We start from the raw sequence: 24,437 nt of genomic DNA on the forward strand, positions 1-24,437 counted from the left end.
TAAACTGTAATGTGACAAAGTGATTCAATGGGTAGCAAAAAGCCCAATCTGGACATATGCTGATACTGTATATGCACCGCACAATTACCTCAAGTGTAGAAAGTTCTATACTTACATGAGCTTCCTGTGACTAACCACTTGGTGCAAATCTAAGCTTGACCTGAACTAGTTATTGGTCTTTTCACATTAAACAACTACTGTATTTATATTCAGATGTAATTATTGGAAGAAATCTGTTAAAAACTGAAAATTAATATTCAACTACCCAAAGTAGAAATATCAGGTAACATACACAACCAGCTGCACAACTTTCCTAGTAAAATCAATCTCAGTAGAGAATCTAGGGATTATGTCACTAATGAACAATGCATTTTGTTTTCCCATTCATCTCTATATGGTCTTCCCAGGCTGTTCCTCTGAATGGCACTGTACATATGCTGAATACACAGAAACACACAATTATATTTACAGGGACTTCTCATTGAATTTTCATTGATTCCAAACTCCACTCAGACAAAACTCCACAAAGGATGAAACCAGAACAAAAACATACAGTATTTCAGTGGCATGTTCATAGCTGAAGGATGCCATTGGGTCCTCATATTATCAGGTCGTCATTGACATAGTTAGTGCTCTTTCTCAAATTCTGTCCCCCTACTGAAAGTAACACACACCTACACATACACAGTCAATCCAGAGACAGCATGCAATATTGCAGATTTAGTCAGAAATATCATTTAACCCCCTAATACAAGTTAAGCATTTAGGGAAAAAAGGAATTGTAATCAAACCCCGCCAGCTGAGGCATCACAATTAATACCACTATACAATGAAAGATTTAATTATAATCCATATTTTCTTTCAGTGACATTCCGATCGAACAAAGAAAACTGGTTTAATTAGTTAAATTATTATTAAATTTAAATCATGTATAGCCACAGATTAATTAAACTAATTACTTATAGTAATTATCAGTATCTTAAAACGTATATTGTAATAAGAAAACGAATATGTAATTAGAGAAAATATAATTGGCTTCAAAATGGTAAAAGATTTCTATTAATAATAAAAGACCAATAAAAAACTACCCTTTTTTTCCCAATTATGCAGGTTCCTGGGATGCTATTTTCTGTTAGTGCAATAAAATTCAACATCCCACTTTTCACATGTGTATTAGGCATGCATTTACAGTGCAGACAAACATATATGTTGATTTAATTGGAGGTGAAGTTATTCTGATAAATGTGGGATAAAAAACATCACACGTTTCAACCACTTCCACCTATTTCAACAGAACACATTTAATGTCCCAGGACAGATGAAGGACCTTCAAAGCTCAGTGTTTTCAAAGTTGCTATGCTGTCTTTGTTCTATTGAAATTGAGGGTGAGCAGTCCAGAATGGATGTCAAGATTAAATCAATGCATCAACGATGTACTTGTAACATGCGATGCTATAAATAGCGGGAGTAAACAAGATTTACTACGTTTCAATGACAGCTACTGTTCATATAGAATGTGAAGGTATAGCTTCAGGACAAATATGATAGGATACACATAATACGGCCCGTTTTCTCTACCATACCTGTTCAACCAGCAGTTTATAATAACTCTGACCTTTATATACCCAACCGACCAGCAGTGAATGTCAGCTTTTATTAAATAACTAGCTTTACAAAATCGCTGGAATGAAACTTAAACTTATTACCATTTTCTAATAATTCACCAAAGAGAACACTTAATTGTAAAATGCTGGTCTATAGCAAATAAGTGTTTTTTTTACAAGTGCAGTTAAACAACCAAAGACAAGGTCAGCATCTCCTGTTTACTGTGCTGGGGGAAAATGTGCCTGATATCATATTCAGGTGATACTGAATATTCAGTAATTGCTAAATTAATTTCTCTTTTCCCATCCGACCCCGATTAGATCAGTCAGACTGCTTTCGAAATATTAGCTGGATTCTGTAAATGTATTTTGTGTTCTTTCAACCATAACTCATTACAAGGAACTTCCCCAGCATCAATAAGTCACTCCTGCCCTTTCTCGTGTGGCTCAATACCAGGCCGCATTGCTATTTAGTGATAAAATCTGATGTAATAAAATATTAATTACAGCTGAAAGGCTAGGTAAGAAATATGAACTCAATTACATTCCCATATTGTGACCAAAGGGCAGGGCAAAAATGTGGCAGTACAAGGAGCTTTCACATTATAAAAAAAGAAGTGAGATAAGGATATTTACATCAGATTTAGAGCCTCCTTAAAGGCCACCCATAATTCTGAAGCTGCCAGTAGGTTGAAAGTTTAAGCCATACATCAGAAATGACTCATACCCTGCCTTTCGGGACAACTTTCCCCTCACAGATCTTTTCTCCTGAGAGTTATACTTTTCCACAGAAATACTTCTGAAATAGATAATGATTTATAAAGTGATGTGCAACATACTGTACAGTACAGTGGCTACAGAAAGCCTACCAACCCTTTCAAACTGTTCATGTTGTTACCTTATAGCCTGGAACTAGAATTCTTAAACGTTTTTCCATCATCCGTACATCTTATCCTAATTTTAGAAATTTAAGAGGTGCGACCTAGACCCAATCAAACATTTGTGGCATGACTTGTAAATTGCTGTCCTAAGAACAGTTAATTTCGTCGATGAAAGTGTTCTCCAACAAACTGTTTGCCCTTTTTTGTCAACAAAAGGGGCACGGAACATAATCCACAGCAACCATCACAAAGACTGAATGGCTTCACGTTTTTAAGTAAATTAAAATGAAACAAAATGACCTGTTTGACCAAAATTTAGATGAAAATGAATTTCGTCACAAGAGGCTCACCATGCATGCTCTTACAAGCTGTCCCCACCACAGGCATGCATGCTTACTCTAACGTATATAATATTAGGACAGAGACTGTACACTTTGTGAATAGCACAGTGACTTGTAAGGCTAAAATTATACCATAATTGACAATTATCACAATGTGCCATGTTTTTCTCTTTTGTTTTGTATTGTTCCTTCATTTTAGTTAATTGAGTGGAACCCAGACGTGCCGAGCTTCAATGAACCGATTGGAAAAGGGTGTATTTTTTTTCCTGGGACAAGCTAGTTTTGCTTAATGGGCTTCATTTCAGTAATGAATGAAATCTTTCTGTTGACTGGTTTTGGCTGTGGTTCAGCCTGCTGTTTATCCACATAACCCCTACTACTTATCATTACAATCAAACTTATTATTGTGATTTTATTCTCTAGTAATAAGCTACTTTGCTACAGGGGACCTGTCGACAAAAAAATGGATTAGCATCATTTAATGGTTAGTTGTAAGAGACCCTGAGAGTCTTCAGCTGGAATAAAAAAATATCTGGAGTCTGGCAGCACTTCATGAAAGATGAGCAAACCAACAAAACTTTTTTTAAAGTACTTTAATAATTCCTTTTTATTTTCTCAGACGTATCTATTCAGAGCTAATTATTGATATTCTATCAATGATTTCAAAGGTTTAGGTGCTGCTTGTCCTATACGGTTTTTATTCTGTTTACTAAGTATCTCATGCAGTAATTGCCCTGTAATTATTGCAGGTGATGGCAGGGGTCTCTGCTGGTTAAATGAATAATGACAGAGTTTCGGATACTTTTAAAAGCTTTATACAAATGCACAGAATTACAGTGTTATTATCCATGCCACAATTACAGTTCTTATCAGGAAAGCCTGGTATAATATAGAAAGCCTGGTCTATATATAAGATTATTTACTCTTTATTGCACTGCTTCTTGTATTTGCCTTTGACCTCTCTGTGGATTAATATACAAGACATTATGCAACAAATACTTGTGCTTCTTGTTAAAATGTTATCACATGTACGACATTTAACCATGAGGTAGATAGTTCAAATGAGATGTTTTAAGAAATAATTTAAATTTTCCTATTTTTTTCCTGACAGACAGCATTATTCTGTTATTGTCTCATGTATTTTGTTTTTCCCTGCTCACTGTCATTATTTGCACTGCAGCACAGAGACCCCAGATCTGTGAAAGACCAAAAAACAGTCCACTATTCCAACCACATTTAGGTCTGTAACACAGTACAAACCAGATTCAAGGGAGCAACGTACAAGAGAAGCTGCCACTGCCAAGTGAATTGGCAGAACTGGCACACCAGCACAAACAGTGGAGGATGGAGCGTTCAGAGACATCATGCGAATTTCTGATAAGACATGTGCTGTGCCAAAGAAAGCCGAAGTGGAAAAGCCTTGCAGAGAAACTCTACAGTGGTTGAGGAAAAAGTCAAAGGTACCCTGGCAAGTATGCAGGAGTTACCACTGGGGTATACATCCGGACAAGAAGGGGTAAGACTTCATCCTTTTTCCCCAATTAGTGCATGTTTTCCTGTACCAAAGAGAACATACCCCAATATGTTATGCTGTCCCTCAACCAAATTGCCCCTCCATACACTAGGCAATCGCCTGGGAGATCCCTCAGGAGAAGGCTTTCGTTGTTATCAAGGCCAATGAAAGTAACAAGGTTGCAGCTCTTAACACCCAGATGGACGACAGCACCCTTTCAAGTAAAAATGAGAATTCAGAGGGTGACTCGAACAGAGGGAGCCACAGGTGAGACATACACACAGTATACTCCTGCCTGGAAAGAAGAACCCCTTCTGTAGTACACACCCTCCAACTGGTGACAAATGTGATTCAAAAGGATGGCCATGTCAGTCAACTATTTGGAAAAGGTCACAGAGTAGTTGGTCTTTTACCACAGGAAGAAGACAAATATGGGAGCGATGTTGTGGCATCACACGGGGGTGTGTTCAGTGTGGAGGCAGAGCCCTGGATTAAGGGCGATGTGTTGCCTTAGCAACCACTGCTGTTCTGGTTGAGTAAGGACAAGTCACGGCTGTGGGGGCTCTTTAAAACACACACTCAACACCTCCCAGAGGGACGAACAGACCCCCGGAAGGGGAGGACCTTCCACCGACAGTCCCAGAGTGCACTGTGACGCAAACGTAAGGCAGTCGTTTTTCTTTCTTTTCATTTTTTTTCACCTGTCCCACCGTGAATCTCCACCAGGACAGGTTGAGTTCTCTTTTTGTTTTGTCCTTGCACTCCCTGTTCTTTTAAACCGGACCCCGTTAAATAGCGTAAGTCCAGTTTGGACACCACTGGGGCAAGCAGTCCTTTTTTCCCAGGCTGGACTCCGTTAGATAGGGTCCAGCTTGGACGCCACTGAGCAAAGCGGCACATCTTTCTTATAAGTAATAGGTTTATTCCATGCTGAAAAAAAGAAGAAAGAGAACACAACGTTTCGGCCGTGGAGCCTTCTTCAGGTGTGAAAAAAGAAGAAAGAGAACACAACGTTTCGGCCGTGGAGCCTTCTTCAGGTGTGAACACACCTGAAGAAGGCTCCACGGCCGAAACGTTGTGTTCTCTTTCTTCTTTTTTTCAGCATGGAATAAACCTATTACTTGTTCCTTTGCAGCCTACGCATGCTGACGCAGCTACCCACCTGAACTACATCTTTCTTATGCCTTTTCTTGTTTGTTTTTTCCCTTTCAGTGTTTTTTTGTCTTTGCTAAACTCAATTTCAAACAACATTAACAGACAGAGTTGTCAGCAATAACGACTTATTCTAAATTAATAGCTCAAGAAATCAAATATAGTTGTGTTTGTTAGTCACCAAAAGTAGTTTATTTTTAATAAGTGTATATCTTTTCTGTTCTTATTTGAAATATTAAATGTGCAAAATAAAATTGTAATGCACAGGGTTAGAAGGAATAAAAACTAAGAATTCACCTTTTGGATCAGGAGACACAGCAACAGACTTATGAATGATATGATGAAAAAACGTATGTACTACCAATAATTGGCTAAAGATATGTATACGTTGTATACAGGTTAATTAGCTCATGCAGTACATGCAAAACCTTGAATATTTCCCATACTGTACATTAACATTCTTCTTAATTTTCTGCATTATTTGACATGTGCAGTTTGACATTTTAAGAAAGTGTTATCTTTGTTTTCTGGAAATGTTGCTCTTGATATTGACAATACACAATCAAAAATGTCTGAAGAATTAAATAAATGAAATAAATCCTTCAAATGACATTGTTAAGATCTGGTTAATGATTTCATTTTTGTCAGTGTTTTAAATATAAAACGATTCATGCATCTTATTTTCCTGGAGTAACAGTTATGGTTCCTTAAGTTTAAGGGTTTTTTTCCTCATTTGTTCATTTCTTAACTTGAAAGTAAAAAGCTGGTATACTATTGTATGAATTTAATATTTGCTATCAGATTACAATGGTATTAATTCTGAAGTTAAAAAAATCTAAAGTTAATTCCCTTAATATTCCATGGAAAAAAATGAACTAAACCAATTATGATGTTTTAGTTTTCCAATAAAATATTTTCCCCTTAAAAGCGTATAGAGGATGATGTGCAGATAGGAGAAAAAAATCCTCATTTAAACACATGAAACTTAGGCTCTAACACTAAAATGTGAAAAAAAAGTTCAAGGGGATGTAGACTTCCGGTACATTTTTACATGGTTACGAAAGGATGACATCAAGAGCTTTCTCACCTGAGCAAAATAAAACGACACAGGCCACCCATCATTGTAAAGAGCTTACAACAAATTTAAAACAAGTCATAAATTACCATCAATAAGTCAAATAACATGAAGCTGGCAAAAGCAGCCAGAGATAATTACAATTGAATAAAACCTATTTATAAATTCACACTGTAATATACAGTACTGGGGAAAGATTACACTACCATCTTACATTTCCTTTTTCTGCCATCTTCAATACTGTTAAACAAAGACTGAATCCTTATTTACACCTAACAATCTGCAGTCTGTGTAATACCTTTCCAGATATGAGTATGAGGGGAACAAAGTAAGGGTTCTGTAAGTTAATAACTTTGTTTTTGAAATATTTACTGATCTAATAATTACTGGATATTCTTTTCTCCAGAAATATGTTCTGAAGACCTAAGTAATCTATTTACTTTGGTTTGAGAGTGAAATTATATTTTCTGGTTTCAGTCTGAATCATCAAGGCTTTTCTTGCAAATCACTGTAAGCACAATTTAAAACCAATGGAAAGAAAAAACTGCTATTAAAGGGAACTAAATAAAAGTTGGCCTTAAGGCATGGCTGCAAATCTGTATTTTTTTAATAAATAATACAACGTAGCTTCATTTAATTGCTCTATTGATATGTGCTGAGTCTAAAAGCATAAATTTTTAAAACTCAAATTTAATTAATCATACTCTGTGATGCCCAGAGGACAACAGCAAACGTCCGGAACAATAGTCTGCAATCACTATGCAACACAAACATTATTATTTCATTTTTCTGTTACTGCAGAAAACAAAAAGTAAAAATAAAGTGTTTAAGTTATTTGTATTTCCCTTGTATGGTAACATTTGGTCTTCGATTGCATAATTTTAAGCATTTCTCCTAATACTGCCATTTGTTTAATGAAAATACTCTTTTTTTTCCTTGAGGCAAAATAGCACTTGCCAGTGGCAAAAGAACTCTCAGCAGTGACTATCAAGTTTCAAGTGAAAAAACAAGAGAGTTTACACAAACCTTATTTCTCCCTTCTTTGGGAAAAACAAGTTTCCTGTTCTCGAGAAACTACTCAGATGCTTTAAATAAACATTCAGCTTGAATTGAATTCTCTCTTAAAATAGTATTTGTATTCACTTTAACAAAATTTAATTCACTTACTGTATCTGAACACTGCTTATGCCACTGACCCTGAGACAGTGTAGTTTCTAATTACAAACAGAAAAGCTGTTTGGGAACAGAGTTAAGGGGCAGAAAGACAACTCTCTGGTACAGCACTTAGTCTTGCAGGTGCCACAATCACCTGTGCTTAATTCGTGCTGGAGCTCAGCTATGGCACCTCTCAATTTTAGACTGGGCTTTGGGAAATCCAGGCAGAGCAAAAGCACCTGCTGGCGACATTAAATATATCAAATGCCCACTTACAATGTATAAATACTGCAAAAATGGAAGTGTGAGCTGGTTTAACTGACTTACAAAAGAACACGACAGATGGACAGACAAAAACAGATCACTCAGAACCTCTCTTTCAGGGGGAAAACCCATGAAATCCGCACACATAAACACAAATTACAGTTTTAAATATTAAGATGACCAGATACAGGACATCTTTTCGATTTTGTTATGCTGGTGCGTTTGGCTGCCGCTCCTCTCTCCGGTTTTCATTTTTATTATTTTTTTCTTTTTTTCCTTTTTATTTCCTCTTTTTCTCTACCATCTACGGTAGCCCCTGTTATTTACCCCCTCTGCTGCTACTTCATTCAGTACCCCCAACTACTGTCTCCTCTCATTGTGTATTCTCATCGTGCGCATCTTGTGTATTTTTTCATTTGTTGTTGTCATTCTGTAAAGCACTTTGAGAAGCAACCTTTAAAGCCGCTATATAAAATAATTATTTTTTAAGTCTCTTGGTTCATTAAATACAGTGACACTGGATGCTAAACTGCAGATTTGTTACTATTATTTTACTAGGAAAATCTAAGAGTTGGTGGATGATAATCCTTCAAATAAACGACACGGAGATACTGTATGTTAAAGGTTCATAAAAGCATCTCCATAGAACACAATATACAACAGCGTACAACATCAGTTCATAAAACCCTGACACACTCTGCAAAAAATAATAAACCCAATCACTTCTGACACAAACCAGCACACAGCTTCACTGCATTGGGTGACCTCACTTTACCCCCACTCTTTACACTCAGATTGAAGACAGTACTCTTTTACATTTTTAGGACTATATTGTGATGCCACAGGAAGCGTGTTTACCACAGGGCATACAACCTGCAGGGTCCCGAACCACAGACATACCCTGAGACACACTGTTAAAGTCAACAGCAAGTTTTTATTTATAAGAAAAATGGGGCAAATGACAAAATAAAATAAAGCCTAGCCCTTTCTTGGGCATCTGGCTACCTGTGTTCTCTGTTCTAAATCAGCTTGTAAAAGCAGATCTAAGTCAGACTAAACAGACTTCTAAATTACTCACATAGAGCTGTCTTCTTACTGAGCACTTATGCTCTCCTTCAAATTCCCTGCTTCCACCAAATCATCATCTACGCTTCTTCTGGCTCAGCAGTCAACCTAAATAGGCTAGAATAGGGCAGTTGACTCCATTTTTTAAACGGTATCTCCAGTCTACCATTTCACTGAAGATAACAGTCATCCTGGCTTCTCACTTCTCTCTTCCCTGGAGCGTAAAGGCATGTGCCTCCATATTCAGAGACCGCTTCTTCCCCCAAGCCGTTTGATGTTGAATTCTACCTCTACCACTGATTCGCACCGATGTTTTTTTTTTGACACTGCTTGTGCTGAGTTTTATATTATAAGCTGAGTGTTATTTAACTTTGTTGTTTGTCGTTGTATTGGAGCATACATGCAAATACAGTACACTGAACTCTTTCAGTAAGGGAGAAAATGTCTGTGAATTGTTATATACTTAAGGATACCACTTCTCAAGAACTTCACCCCTCACAGCATTACAATATCAGCAGAACAACACTTTTGTCAACAGAAAATAAAATGACCCAGAAAAATCATGTATAAGAAAAATGTATTTTACCCAATTGACAGGAACATTACAAAGAGACTCTACAGACAGAGGGAAATAACTCAATTGTCTTACCTTCAAATAAACACCATGGGGTTCTGCCACATTGAGGTTGAGTCCCCAATTGTAAAGGCATGTGATTATCACCTGGTAGCACACATCACCACCTAGTGGCGCACCAGAGTTAGTCCTCAGCACATGACAGCAAAGGTTATTAAAGCGTAGATCCTGTGAATTACGAGCTAACCTACAGTACCAGGACGTTTAATAGATCTTCGAAAAAAATCTCAAGCAGATTTGGTTAAGATTGTCAGGACAGTATAAAGTATATTAATTTAGTATTCTAAAATTGTGTCTATCAAAATTCACTCCTGATATTTGTTGTGGTTACTATGATGTTGCTCTGTGTGGAAGGAATAAACACCAGAAAAACAAATGCATGCCATACATTTGCTTCCCTCACAGTCAGGTATATATATATGTAGGCTGGGTGACACTTAAGTGGTTACATAGGTATGTAGGTATGGTCCCCATCCATACTGTAACATCATACATGACAAGAATGTGCAAGCTCCTCTCAGCAGCTGAAGCGAATTTTGCCATGCTACACCATATCTGTGTGAAAGGAATTCCGGATTGTTATTTTTTGTTTCTGTTCCGGCTTCATTCGAACTGGAAGAAAAGTTGCACTAAAACTGAACAGGGGAACACTGTGTTCAGGGGAAAGACATTTTATTTTATATCCAAGTCTGAATACAAAGACCCATCGAATGTAAAAAGAAAGAGGAAAATCAAATAAGCTATTAAAAAAGGGCAGTGGTCAGGGCAAATAAGGCAAATGTGGCTTCCTGCAGAAAGCCTGCAACCTAAACTGACACCAATTAGGAATCTCAGTTCCATGCTGTCAGATATATTTCAAAGCTGAATCATGTGACAGTAACCAATTACTTGAATTTGACTTTGCATGGACTGAATTGTGACCTGAAACCTAGATTTATTTTTCATGCAGTCTGATAGAAAGGATCTTACTTCTCATTTGGCCAGATGAAGGAACTGAACGGAGAGCATTTAAATCTCATTTGTCTGTCTTTTAATGCTAATAATCTCACCTCTCAAGCATCACTGCTATCGATCCACTGGACTTACATAGACAGCATCCTGGGGGAGCACTGTGGTGGCCCTATATCTATACATCTAACTGATTTAAAATGGCTGTCAAGGCAGTCTTCCTGACCCTGCATGTTAATACAGGGCTTTCAGTTATTTTACTTTGAACAAAATAAAGAACTAGTGAATAACAAGAAATGAATCCGATTTATATTAAACATTTTCAAAGAAAAGCGTGGAATTTTACATGTAGAAAAGACAGTAACCCAGACAAAAATACTTTTAAAGACTACAGACAGCAACTGTGAAACAGTGGCAGTAGGGTTTGAGCAGTGTGTTTTCAGAGGAGGTTAATTTTAAGAAGAAAGATGTATCACACCTCCAAGGCAAATCTAAATGTATTCCAGTATTTCTTTCATTTTTTCATTCAGATATAAATCCTCTGTTGCTAGGTATAGAGCCAAGGATTGCAACATCTAGGGCAAAACCAAGTTGTGCAAACACAGTAATCACATACTGTATCTCTGAAGGCGTATGCTATTTCTTACAATAACCTGATATCAACTCAAACTGAAGTCTAAGGAACAGATTATTCACCTCCACAAATTTTTGAAGGTAATGCTATTTTTTATATCAAAACTGGAGAATAACCTAAAACTATTATCATGAGCAAAGCACTAAGCACAGTTTTCACAAGGGACAATCATATTAAACTGAAAAATTCATTGTTAGCTCACATTGTCATCCCAAAGCCATGTCACTGCTTGAACAGTCTTACTTTTTTATACTTAAACTGATTAATTTTAAAACTGAACAGCTACTATCAAGCTCAGCAAGCACAGGCAAATTTCTAAATAGCTTAAATGTCTTTGTATACTCTTTATCCTTATATTTGTGTTGACATGTTGCCTGAATAAACAACTAATACAAAACAAACAACTACAATATTTTATATAGCATCTTTCATGGTACGTCATCTGAAGAAGCTGTACAATAAGAAAGACTGGTATACTTAAATTAAATTAAGTATTTAAACACCCAAGTAAAACAGAGTGAGTTTTAAGATTCGAAGATTCAGAGTGAGATCTGCTGACTTTCTAAAATCTGATACTGCTGGGAGATCTGTCTTGGAGCATCAGAACAGACAGCATGGACTCCCAGCTTTTGGAGCCTCGTAAACATCAAACCTTTGGAAGGTTTTGTCTCTGTTACCATCATCAATAAGGTTACTGCTCCATTCAAGATACAAAAGTAGCCAATTATATATGGCTGTTGAAAACGAACAATCAAGTGGGACTGATCCATGCCAGAAACTGTACAAGGATTTTTCTGGCCAGGCTTATGTTGCAGGAGATAACATACAGAATGTTCTTTATTCAATGGCTAAAATGCTAAACAGTGTTCTCAATTTCAAGCTTTCAACCTCTGTTTTCCTGTGTACATGTAAACATCAGGCTTACAGCAGCTTCTCTTGGCACTTCAAACAGAAAAAGGATTGTGGACATGGTGAGCTGAATATCAGAAATTACTGTAACACTCTGCTACTGACGGCTGGGTTACTAATCTTCTTTAAGGAACATCATCTCCCTGGTATATATAATTGGGTAAAATGTTTCTTTCTCCAGAAACCCTTCTAATGAAATTCAACATCATGCATTTTTATGTAATTCTATATAATCATAATGATGAAACCAGTTTGCACTAACACAACTTATTTCATATATTTTATATATCATTTTACATCAGAGGCACCATGGCCTATCCAAAAATCTTTTACCATTGTCAGCCCTGTAGTAACCAAAGTAGAACACTGATTTAAAATTCAGATATATTCTGATTATTTTTACTAGTCTGATCAGTATGGGATTATAACATCTGTGAACCTGAAATGTCTTCAATTACACTACAGCTGAAGTTCACCCCTTGGAATGTCAAGCAAATATGTCTCATAGCACCATTAAGAACTTCAGTCAAAAATTATGGTACTCAACTGAATTTAAAAATACAAAACTCCTAGAAATCAGAAATAATGGACTTTTAAAAAGATTAATTTTATGAAATCTCTTCATTTGAGAATGGCAATTCAAGAAAAGCAATAGTAAGGTTATACAAAGGCTACAAAATCTATCAAGACAGCCAGCCTAGGATGGAGGCACACTGCTAACCAGTAAAGTCTTCATGTAAAAACATACATTAATGGACACAGTGAGGCATTCTTTACAACAGTATGATGCACATCCTCTAACGTATCCAACAACCCAATGACATTCATTCTTAGTTATACACCCTAAAAGTGATTTTATTCTATTAATATGTGAATTAATTACCTATCAACATAAGTCTCTTGTGAAGATATGAAAACAGTAACATTTTTTTTGTGTGTAAAAAAGATAAATGAATAGAATTTTATTCATTAGGCCTAATTATAATATATTTTCTGGTGAAAATGATAATAGGATTATACAGTTTACTATTGAAACAGTCTGAAGTGGGTTAAAACCACTGCTAATATCTTAAAAGCCAAATCCCTCTTTAATCTATAAGAGAATGTTTCCAGTAGTAAATAAAAAATAGCCTTTCATGGCTATTAATGAAGGCTCAAACACTTCAATGCAAATTAGAATTAAGACGTTAAATTAGCGCTTTAAAATGACACTAGGAACTGAGATGACGTAAATTTCACACTACATTGAAAATGAATCTGACCACATCTTCAATTCAACTGTAAAGAGCTGAGGGATGTCAAAACTATGACCCAGTAAATTGTGGAATCCTGCACAGTTGTACCTCCTTCTATACTGAAACTGTGCATGGTTCTCATTCATTCATTCAACAGCAGAGCACACAACGTGCAAAAAACAAGAAATGACAATGAGAGAGTAATAGCATTTGTCCCACGTTTTTTCTGATGGTGGTTGGTACGATGATGAGAGGCACAAATGAGGCTAGAAGTTTTACCTAAGCTTTGTTTTTACAAATTATTCTTCTCTCTGCCATTATGTTAAAAGCCATGCAGATAAAACACCATTAAGTCTATTGAGAAATTTACAATTTTCACACTCTGATCAAGACATGGTGTAAAAAAATCAGTGCACTATGCTTACTCATGCTGGCAATTGTTTCGATTAAACTGTAAATAAAGGTATCGATGTCGTGATCTGTAAGGGGTACATTTTGAAGTAACTCATTAATTTAATTTGAAAACAGACATTACAAATATTTTACTTTAAAAAACATTCAGCTAGCTGTATGCATATTCATATTGTAAAAAGTAATGCAAGAGCTGACAAGTGTGATATGTATTCTGATTGTGACCTACAGCAAAATCCCTCCTGATGCTTGTTTGAGAAATGTGAATTTATGCATTAATCCATCCCAGAGCTACAGGCTTTATTAAAGCCTTTATTAGACCCTGCTGTAAAAGAGAATTACATACTGTACATTTACCAAACTTAAATGTACACAGACCTCTAAGTGTAAATCTCCCTGTTTATTTTGCACTAGACTGTAGAACTACAGTACTCAGGAAGAAATGGTTTACTTTTAAGAAACTGCAGACACAGCAATTTAGGAATTGAATGAGATGATTCCAAACCTCAAACAAGACAGGATAGGTGTTTGTGACCCAAACACCTGAACACAAAAGTCATTCAGAGCTACTATGGTGGTTTATGTGAATATTGCCCATTTTATTCAATATTCCACATTAGTATTTTCACTTTGACTTCAGTCAGCTCATTTATTCCCTTTTTTGTTTCAATACCATCTCTACTCTGGCTATCTGCAAATCAAATTAAGTTTAAAGCAACATTTTTTAAGATAGCTTTCCTTCTTTGTCAATGCACGTTTATATTAGATACTAGTCTGAATTATCTTTAGTGTCACTAACACAATTAATCACTGCTTTGCTGTCAATTTGTTTAACTGAAAACAGGACAGCTATATAGCTGATTATGATAGTCACAAGCTGGTTTTAATTTTACTTTTTGTTAAGTGGAATGCAAAAAACTTCCAGTCTCCTCGGTGTTACACATTGTAGGTGCTACTAATGAAAATGCACTGCTCAAACCACAGCATTTAAACAAATTAACCACAGAGAATCTCAATGGCATTTATACCGCATGATATACTGTATTTCAGACAGGCCTGATAGGAAACAAGTGTGCTGTAACTACACGTGCGAGAGACAACAACGAAAGAACAAAGCATCTGGAGTTCCCAAAAGGGACAAACAGTATGTCGTGGTATCATGTGGGAATTTCTCTTTCGCGATACTGTGCACACTTCTATGGGAGAAGAACATGGTGCAACACGGGAAACGCAAGATTTTATACCATCACAGCACAGTAATGCTTGTTTTCTGTAATATTACAATAAAGCCAAAAACATCAATTTGTTGTAAGAGCGTGTTCAATCCCCATTGACCACAACCAAGCACCCCAACATGAAAGAAATTCAAAAGAGCCTGTCCCCACTGGAGCTTCCACTCTCTGGGGCTTTGTTCTGATCTTCAAAGGGCAAGTCCCTCTCAACTGGATCAATTGCACAAACAATACAAGGGAAAAAAAACAAAACACTTCTGCAATTGAACTTAATTAGAATTATATTAGAGACATAGAGAAAAGGGTTTAGATGCCTTAGACAGCCATCTCAATGCGATCCCCCTGGTCTTGGAAAATGCATTACAGTAATTGGAAAAAAAAAGGGGACAGGATGCATTGTTGGGACTGAAATCTCCTACCTGACAGGCGCCCCTCTGCTCTGCGCGGGTTTGAGCAGGACTGTCACTGTGCTGTCAGTCTGATTCAAAGGGGTCTCATGATCATAGCCCGGCATAGAGGGAGCTAAAAAAAAAATAGGCAGCAAAATATACAAAAAGATTTTATTTTCCATAATGTTGCCTCTTACAACTGCCATTTTCGCTTTCCAGAAAAACAGTTACAGCAAACATAAATGCTGCTTCCAAGATGAACTGCCTCATGCCGTTTTACTCTGGGTCCTGTCTTTCCAGGACTAAATACTGTACCTGTACAAAATAATAAACCATTACTTAATTTTAGGATACTGCATACTTAAACACACTACAACATTGATAAAAACGTCTCTTTATGTAGGTAAGAAACATTGTTCCATTTAGCAATAAGCATGAAGAGCATAAAATCAAACATCCTACAGTAACAATAACCTAAGTGGTATTGGACAGTAATCTAAGGTAACAAGAAATGTAAATATTGATATTTAGGTTCAATATTTGCTTTTAAGCTGCTGCCCTTATTATGTTTGTGCTAAAATTTATAATCCCGGCAAAAAATTATTCAGGCTTGATCTAAACTCCACTCACTAATGTATAAGAGCAGTACACAGAAAAATATGAAATAAACGTGACACATACTCACTTACAGTACTTGCATTTCAAATCGGCACTTTTCTCAGTAGTAATATATCATTAGAAAAGCCCAGGACAGTACAGATTATTTTCTTTATGAACTATTTCAAAGCAATACAGGGGTTCTTATAAAATGTTTTAGGCGATTCCAGCAAATGAGTATCATGAGAATTGTACGCTGTGGTGCAAAGGAGATGAAAACAAATAGAAATTCGACCATGCGTCATATTGATTCACAACACAGAGCTTTTAAAAACTGTTGTCTGAACAGGCCAGTCAGCTTTATAAGCATCCTATGAATCTGAACAGAATATGTGAAGGCACAGAGTCTGAGATTAATATTTTCTTAGGGAAAAGTACAGTAAAATTATTTTTAAAAAACCTTACCTGATATCTTGGTGGTAAACTGAGTGATAACAGGAGGGCCAAAGCCCTTGGCCGTACTGGCTCTGATTGTGAATGAGTATGTTGATCCAGGATAGAGACCCACAAACAAGTGAGCAGTCTCATTTCCTTGCTTAAACACCTTCCCACTTTGGTTGGACAAGTCAAATTCTGGGTCAAAGGAGCTGACAGCCTTGTAGGAAATCTGTGTGAAGAACAACAAAACCTTAAGATGGAATTCACCCAGAAAATCCTTTGGATATATGCTCTGTCAGACTTCAGTGAGATAAAGTGCCCTGCTTGTCCGGCACTCATGAAATTCTGTAACAAGGGTAAAGGGAAAAAAAAAAGTGTGGGCTTTAGAAAAATTATCACAGAGCTATTGTGTCTAAGACATTCTGAGCCACTCAGTCTGCTGGACAGCACTAAGCCTACACTAATACCTTGAGGTTGTTTGACATTATAGTATCCTCATCTTCTAAAGGAAAAAAATAAGTAAGGACTTGAATTAATAAAGCTGATGAAGCAATGAGCCAGGATTAATTAATCAGGATCACACTGATTAATTGCTACAATAAACGTTTGATGCAACTAATGCATACATACTTAATTTAAAGAAATCACAAATGTAAAAAAGTCAAGATTCTTAGCATTACACATTCTCATTCCAACGAAAGAACAAAGGGAGATTGAATGAGGCAGAACTGTTTCAATAAGGTGTGAAATGCTAGGATATGTGTAATCCTTCTTCATTTAAATGAAGTGACTAAAAACACTACATCATTTTTAGACATAATAAGAAGTTATCTTCATTTTTAGAAGAAAAATAAGAAACAGAATTCCATTAATCATTGAATGTTCTCATTAATATAATGACACAAAGGACCAATGGAGATAAATAAAATGATTATCAGGCCGGTGTTTTGTTTGTATTTTTCTAACAATAATGCACACATTATCTGCTTTGTCAAAATCAATATAGAAAGGAAGGCATCAAAAATACAGCAACTGTAGTATTCTTTTCAAAGTGTCATAAAACGATACCTGCAGCCAGCACTGTATAAAACACAGCACTATTTTATCCCAATACTAGACCCTCAGGCACGTCTTTGTAAAAGAAATAATTTGTAGTTAAAGATAAACAACTGTATACCAATCATCCAAGAGCAGCTTAGACATTTTAAACTGAGGAATCACTAGATACACTACTGTTGAAAAGGCAAAAGCAGGACTGATTAATCTCTTTCATTTTTACCGGTTTCATTACAGATAAGAGTAAAGGGTTTCAGCCTAAATGTTCTGCTCCTTCAACATTCTAGAGTGCTGCTTCAGAGAGGTTCTGCCTGAAAGGAATAAAAATCACCTCCATGTGCACCATGAAGCAGCCTCATTGACCCAGGGGATCGTTTAAACAAACTCATACCAGAGCTCAAGAAAAAACAAAACGTCACTAACTGCAAAATAATGACCACAGCTGGCTACATAACTTTCAAACAGTGCTCAAACTCTAACGTGAAAAAAATATAAGAAAACTAAACACAGAGAACTCTGCTAACAGCAATTTAATAAAAGGAAAAGATTTAACCGAGAAAGGTTACATGGAGTAATGCCAGTTTCAAACTGTTCTTAATGTGCAGGGAAAGAAAAATCTTAACAGTAGTAACTGATTTTAGCAAACTGACTTAATGAAGCAGAAAACCTTTGATTTGCTCATTTTTAAATGACAGTTTTTCAAAATGCAAGCAAAATTAATGGAGGATTAGCTGACAGAAAGAAGAACTTAAATGTAAGTATCTGACAGCTTAATTGGCTAACTTAAAAAAAACATTTTATTCTGGTACAATGAATCTTTTGAATACATGAAGTTTTAATATTGTATTGTGTAGACTTCGTCAATTAACTGAAAGATCAAATCAACAGAGCATTCAACTGAGTAATAGATAGGCTGATTTCACTGTACAAGTGGAAAGACTAGGGCTAGACAACTTTTTTAAATATCCATAATTACAGTATTGGATAAAATGGGATTCACCAGTTTGGCTGAATTCTACACTATACTGTATATCCAACATTCAAGGATAAGAAAAAAAAAGTGTTAAACTTTTTAAACTGTATTAAGATGATTTTTGTTTATTAAGAAAATGCTTCTACACTATTTATAGAACAGCTAAGGTTTTAACTTTTTAATATTTAATTATCAGTAATTATTCAGTATGAAGACCAATGTATGGAAAGTCTGAATTGACTGAAAATCCCATTTACTGGAATACTGAACAATCCCATTACAAGTTAATCCCAATAATATATACATTCATTTCTGCATGTTTTTGATTAAGCAATTGCCCAGTATGGTGTCCCAGCACTGTTCCATCCAGACCATTATTTCTAAGACCCCTTGGCAGTGCTGTAGATAGCGCCACCCTTACAATGAGGGATTTATAAAAGGTACTTACTATGTCAGTCATTAAATTATACTGTGGCGCTGTTGGCAAGAGCAGGGGTGTTAACCCCAACATCCTACTGTAGCTAGATTCCACTTTATTTTCTATCTCAAGTTTAAGGTTCTAGATGGTGAAGCAAATTATTAGAGTTACTGCTGCATGTTTCCTATCCATTATCCAAGTGGACTTAAGTAATTTTATAGTCATCGGTCTTTCAGAATAAGTATTTATAAATTTATACACTCAGAATCTAAAATCACATGATGAATTCAGTAATAGGTTAACAGTTTTAAATAACAATAAAGGAGTTTCTTTATTGATAATGTATAACTTATTGTTTGTATTTTTTTTGTGAAGGTGGGGATGTGTTCTTAGTATTTTTAATAGTATGTTAGCCTTTAATTTATACTGTGTTCTGAAATAAAGTCTACAATAGCTGCTCATGGGAAGAATTACCTCATACAGTGTAATAATTCCATAGGTCTGTGCAGGCTCTCTCCACTGCAGATAGATCTTTTCTTCAAACGTGCTTCCCTGAATGGATTCTAGAGGCACTGCACCAGGTACTGAAGGGAAAAAAATATTTGAAGAGTGTCGGCACAGAAAAGAGGACATTCAACACCAAGAACAAAGAGCCTGCCGCATCAGCTTAGCTAAAACCTCACATAAATTGTCAAAAGGCTGGCAATTCAGAACCAATGTTTACCTCACGCACATCCTTCATAATAAACCTCCCTTCTCACCTTAACTTAAACAGGAGCATTTCAATGAAGTCCATGAGAATGTTTCTTTAGTATTATGCTTGCTGGTCAAAGAGTATATACTGTATCTAAACAATATGCACTGTGTTCACTTGCTCTGTGCTGCGGGATTTTCAAAAGATTCTGTATTTCCACTTCTCCTGGGAATCGACTGCACCTTTGTAGTTCTACTTTCAAAGACCATCTAGAATTTAGATTTCTAGAATCCTTTCAGCATTTTCACCCCTCATTCAAAAAATGAAGATTCAGCTAAGAACTTCTAAAAAAAAAAAAGGTTTGTCCTCTTGTATTCCAAGATACAGTATATAAATTTAGGATGTGCGCGAATGGTCACTTGACAAAAGTTTTTGCTGCACACCAAGAATCAGTATGACACGATTCAGTTGTTTCTTCATATGTGTGTAAAAACTGGAACCAAAACAGCAACAACAAAAAATGAACATTTGGCATTTTACAGACAGTTGATCTTTTGTGTAGTCCCGAAATCAGAAATGAAATGTATAAATACAAATAAAAACCCTCAGTTATGACGGCACTTTCTCACAAGCGACGAGCGGTTCGAGCTCTACTCTTACCATCTTCGTCAGTCAGCACTTCCAGCTCCTGGCTCTCTCTCCGGCCCTCAGGATTGCTAAGCGCCAGCCTGACGCTGACGTTGGTGTAGGGAGACAGATCCCTGATGGTGTGCTGGGGAGAGGGGCTGCCGGGGTCCTGCCACACCTCCTCCCGGGCCTCCTCCTTGGCTCCGGCACGGTAGCGGTACTGCACCGTCAGGTTGTAGCTGTGGCAGCGCGTCACGCTGTAGCCGAACGGCTCCCAGCGCACAGTGATTTGTCTGGACTTGATGTCCACCACCTCCAGGTTCTTGGGCCCGTGCATGGGATCTTAAAAAGAGAAAAAGAAAAACCCTGCAGTTAATATCTGGCTAAATGTGTACCAGTGATATCGTTTGCATCGCACAATTTGCACACGTACAGTACTTTACAGGTAAGAGCTCTGGAAAAGCAAAGGCATCAGAGACTGTAAAAACATACAGAAAACATACATACTGGCTTTCAAGTTATTAAAAAGAAATACATCCACACTAGAGGTTTACATTTATTTCTGAAGCCATCTTTTACTTACAGTATGTTGTGGTATATCTGACAACCTCAATTTACGAACAACCACTCATAAGACACACAAAAATAACTGCATTAAAACACTATATGAACTATTATAAAATACCATATGAATGAGGAAAAATAACTAAATGTGACAAATGTGAAGAATTACATTAACGCATACAGACACTCCACAATACAGTAAATGCAGACTTTTATGCATACAGTGGGTTCCAATTGTCTGACACAGGCTGCTTATCAGAACTGTACTGGGTATCCCCAAATTCCCCTGACCTTCAGATAGATTCTTTCCCCTTCCAAAACAGGCATGTTCCTTATGACATGGTGTCCCAAGGGCAACAGCTCTAGTGGGACAGCCTATTGACGTTTCACGGAGACGCTTCTCTGGGTAAATCTCATAGGTATGGGATTTTAGGAATGTTCAAGCCTTTCTTTTCCATCCTTTGACACTAAACCATCCGCTAAGTAAGCAATGGAATCCAAGCTGTTTTTCCACATCTGTATTCAACAATAATTTTTTATTCAATACTTACTATTAATCTTTTTTTAATATATTGATCATCAAAGAATATTTACTGTGTAACTGAAAGAAATCCAGTTGCCAACAGGGAAATTACAATCTTTTTTTGTAGGACGTGCACTGACATTTTATTGAACAGACATGACATACGCAAGTTTGTTTTCAGTGTGGAATTAACCTATACTTGTTCCTTTGCAGTCAACGAACGCTGACACAGCTTCCAACTTGAACAGCAGCAGGGTGCCTACTGTGAAAGTCCTAGGCTAGTAGTGAGAAGCAATACTAATCATACATCTGTGTTGCATACTTTCAACAAGGTTGGAGGTGATGCCTCTTAAGTCTCTTAAGACATCATCCCAGCTCATCCTAAATGATCCATGGTGTTAACGTATGGAAGGTTAAGTATTGGTACCGTACTGTCACATTAACATTTTGTAAGAACACTGCTGTTCCCACAAGCAGCAGAAGGACATGAACTGTCCTGCTGGAATGCTGTCATGTCAGTACGAGACCTAAGGAAAGGCAGGGCTTGATCAATGTAGGGCAGTGTTGTCTGGGTACCATCAAACACTAGAAGTCAACATCTGTAGCAACCCGGTATTCCTGCCTAGTCCATCAAGCTAAGACTTCTGCACATCTCGCTGATGTCCATCAGGGTGACCAATACAAAACCTTCATTTATCGCTAAAGCAGACTTGGCTTCATCAAGAAGTGTGCAGAAGTATTAATCTGTATTAAGTACAGTAAAACCCTGATATTTGTGAGTTCTATATTTGCAATTTCACCTATTCGTGCAAGAGTTTTAGTGACAACTTTTTCCACATTCGCAGAACAAATTCGCTTATTTGCATTCTGCGCAATAGGAGAGTCAACGGGGACACCCACTAAAATTTATGTCACTAAAGCATTAGATTTGCGATGCGTGTAGGATTGTTATCAGAGTCATGTCTGCATCAGTGCTGTGTTGCGAAATTAAAGAAATGGTAAATTAAAAAAAACTCTACGGTCCCCTAAGGGCCACAGGCTATCAAAGTCTCAGTTTTTACACAAAAGGATTAGAAAATATCTTGTAAGAGAGAATTAGACACACAGCAGGAGCAGAAGCGCTGGAAAGGAGTGAGTAAACAACTTACGGTACTTTCTTGTCTGTTATTACTGTGCTTTAATGAACTTTAAGTGTTCTAAGAAAGAAAAAAACTAACACAGGTAAGCTGGAGTAGTGACCTATTTTGTTTGCACATGTGATAACTTGAACTATGGAGGGAAAACAGCGCTCTTACAAGTTTCCAGTGCTCATTTTCATTACAAATACTACCAATAATCACTGACACTGTCTGAAATAGCAGTTATAAAAAATATAACTATGGAACTGTATGGTCTTGCAAGCCATGGGACTATACCCTATTTCCTCCACAACGTATTGAGTCCCGTATTCGCAAAGTCACCATTCACCCAGACTTCAATGCACCTAATCCTCTCAAATACCGAGGTTTTATTGTATAGTGGTTCCATATTTCTTGATTTTCACCTACTGTAGCTTGACATTCAACAGGTTAAATCGCCTGTGCCCAATGGACTCTCTCACTAATGAGGTGATTTTGTGTTCATGCAACGACCAGAAAAAGTAATATCCAGAATTTGAATACTTATTTTTTCATAAAACTTACACGAAAGGAGTAATAATCCTTTCAATGCTCAGTATTAAAATATATTAAATGATAACATATTAAAACAACACACAGTACCTATAATACAAGTGGTGCAGATTGCCTGTATCTTCTGATGGAGGAGGATGACTAGGGTCACACTCTGCCCACGATAACGAAGGCAAAACCATTTCCCTCGGGAGCACGCTATGTGTCATATCAACAGCCAAGTCCAACAGTTCCTTCACAATCCCCCGATGCTGCCTGCAGCATATTTCATCTTCTCCTCACAGCTGGCTTTCACTGACTTTCAAGCATTGAAGCCTGACAGTTGCTGTGCTGATCCAAAGGACCTACAAGCCCATATTCCAGCCCCTGGCACTTTAACATCACGTCTAATCAGGGATCCTTGTTGCTTCCACATTCGACTCTGTTAATTCTCTAGGGGAAAGCAGCCAGAAAACAGAGTAATAGGATCAATTTTCATTCCAAGTTCAATTCACAGTCCATTTCTCTGGAACCTTACACTTTACAAATAGCTGGGCTTTTCAGAAACTCAATTTCAAGGACCCTGGGAGACATTTAAAAGCAATTTTAAGGTACCCACGTTGATATTTAAAATTCCAAGATGAGACAGGAAATGTAAGGGCTCAAGCCTCCAATTTGTTTCCTGCATGTTCTCATGTGCCAAGCATAAATAGTGAAGAATTTCAAAAAAACAATACAAGGGACAAAAACAGAAGGGCACTGATCAGAACATTGTGCTTAAACAAGAAACTGATTATATCCTTAAAACACTCTGACTTGGAAGCTCAGTTACAGTCTGTGTAAAAAAAAAAATAAAGGTAATATTTTCATGCAATTAGTCGGATTATGTTGAAGCAGTCAGGAAATGGATGGATATTAAAACATTAGTTATAAATGAAGTACTGTTTTCGTTATTTTCTTGCTGGCAAGACTGACTCTTTCCTACTGTCGTGTTGGGAATACAGAAACTACAGATGCAACATCAGCATTTCTCTTCAAAATACACAAAAATGCATATTCCTTTATTTCCCCACAGCCATGCAAACAAAAAATTTAATCTTATTTTCACCCATTATTGTCACCCTCACTTGAAATGAAAATGCCAAGCCTTAGTGGAGGAAGTGACTAGTTCAGCTCTGTGGGTTGTTAGTCCCATACCTTTATGCAAAGCGGTACAGTACCTATCATGCTGACTTTATTAAAACAGGCAACAGATCATTAGGGACAAGGCCACTAAAACACGTCTATAGTATGGTAAGTCTACCCGTCAAGTAAGCTAAATTTTCAGCCGTGTCCCAGCAGAACATAAAGTCACTACAGTACATACAGTATGCTGTTATTTTTCATTACATTACATTTCATTGGACTCAGGACAGAAGATTAAGACAAAAGGTGATGCAGTATTAAATCAGGAATC

At 36.8% G+C, this 24,437-nt stretch overlaps 1 protein-coding gene across 4 annotated transcripts in view; it reads right to left on the reverse strand.

Moving 5' to 3' along the window:
- Nucleotides 1-24,437, reverse strand: part of LOC148831714 (receptor-type tyrosine-protein phosphatase mu) — a 242,427-nt gene that overhangs the window by 82,864 nt on the left and 135,126 nt on the right. For all 4 annotated transcript variants that reach the window (XM_088918656.1, XM_088918655.1, XM_088918658.1 and 1 more), the window contains exons 8-11: nt 20,279-20,587; nt 19,399-19,508; nt 16,505-16,706; nt 15,473-15,575 (exon numbers count right to left, since the gene is read on the reverse strand). In XM_088918656.1, the coding sequence (XP_088774782.1) occupies nt 15,473-15,575; nt 16,505-16,706; nt 19,399-19,508; nt 20,279-20,587 (724 nt within the window). The remainder of the gene's footprint in view (nt 1-15,472; nt 15,576-16,504; nt 16,707-19,398; nt 19,509-20,278; nt 20,588-24,437) is intronic.

The sequence above is a fragment of the Atractosteus spatula genome, chromosome 6 (genome assembly GCF_055471065.1).
Source record: "Atractosteus spatula isolate fAtrSpa1 chromosome 6, fAtrSpa1.hap1, whole genome shotgun sequence".
Lineage (NCBI taxonomy): Eukaryota > Metazoa > Chordata > Actinopteri > Semionotiformes > Lepisosteidae > Atractosteus > Atractosteus spatula.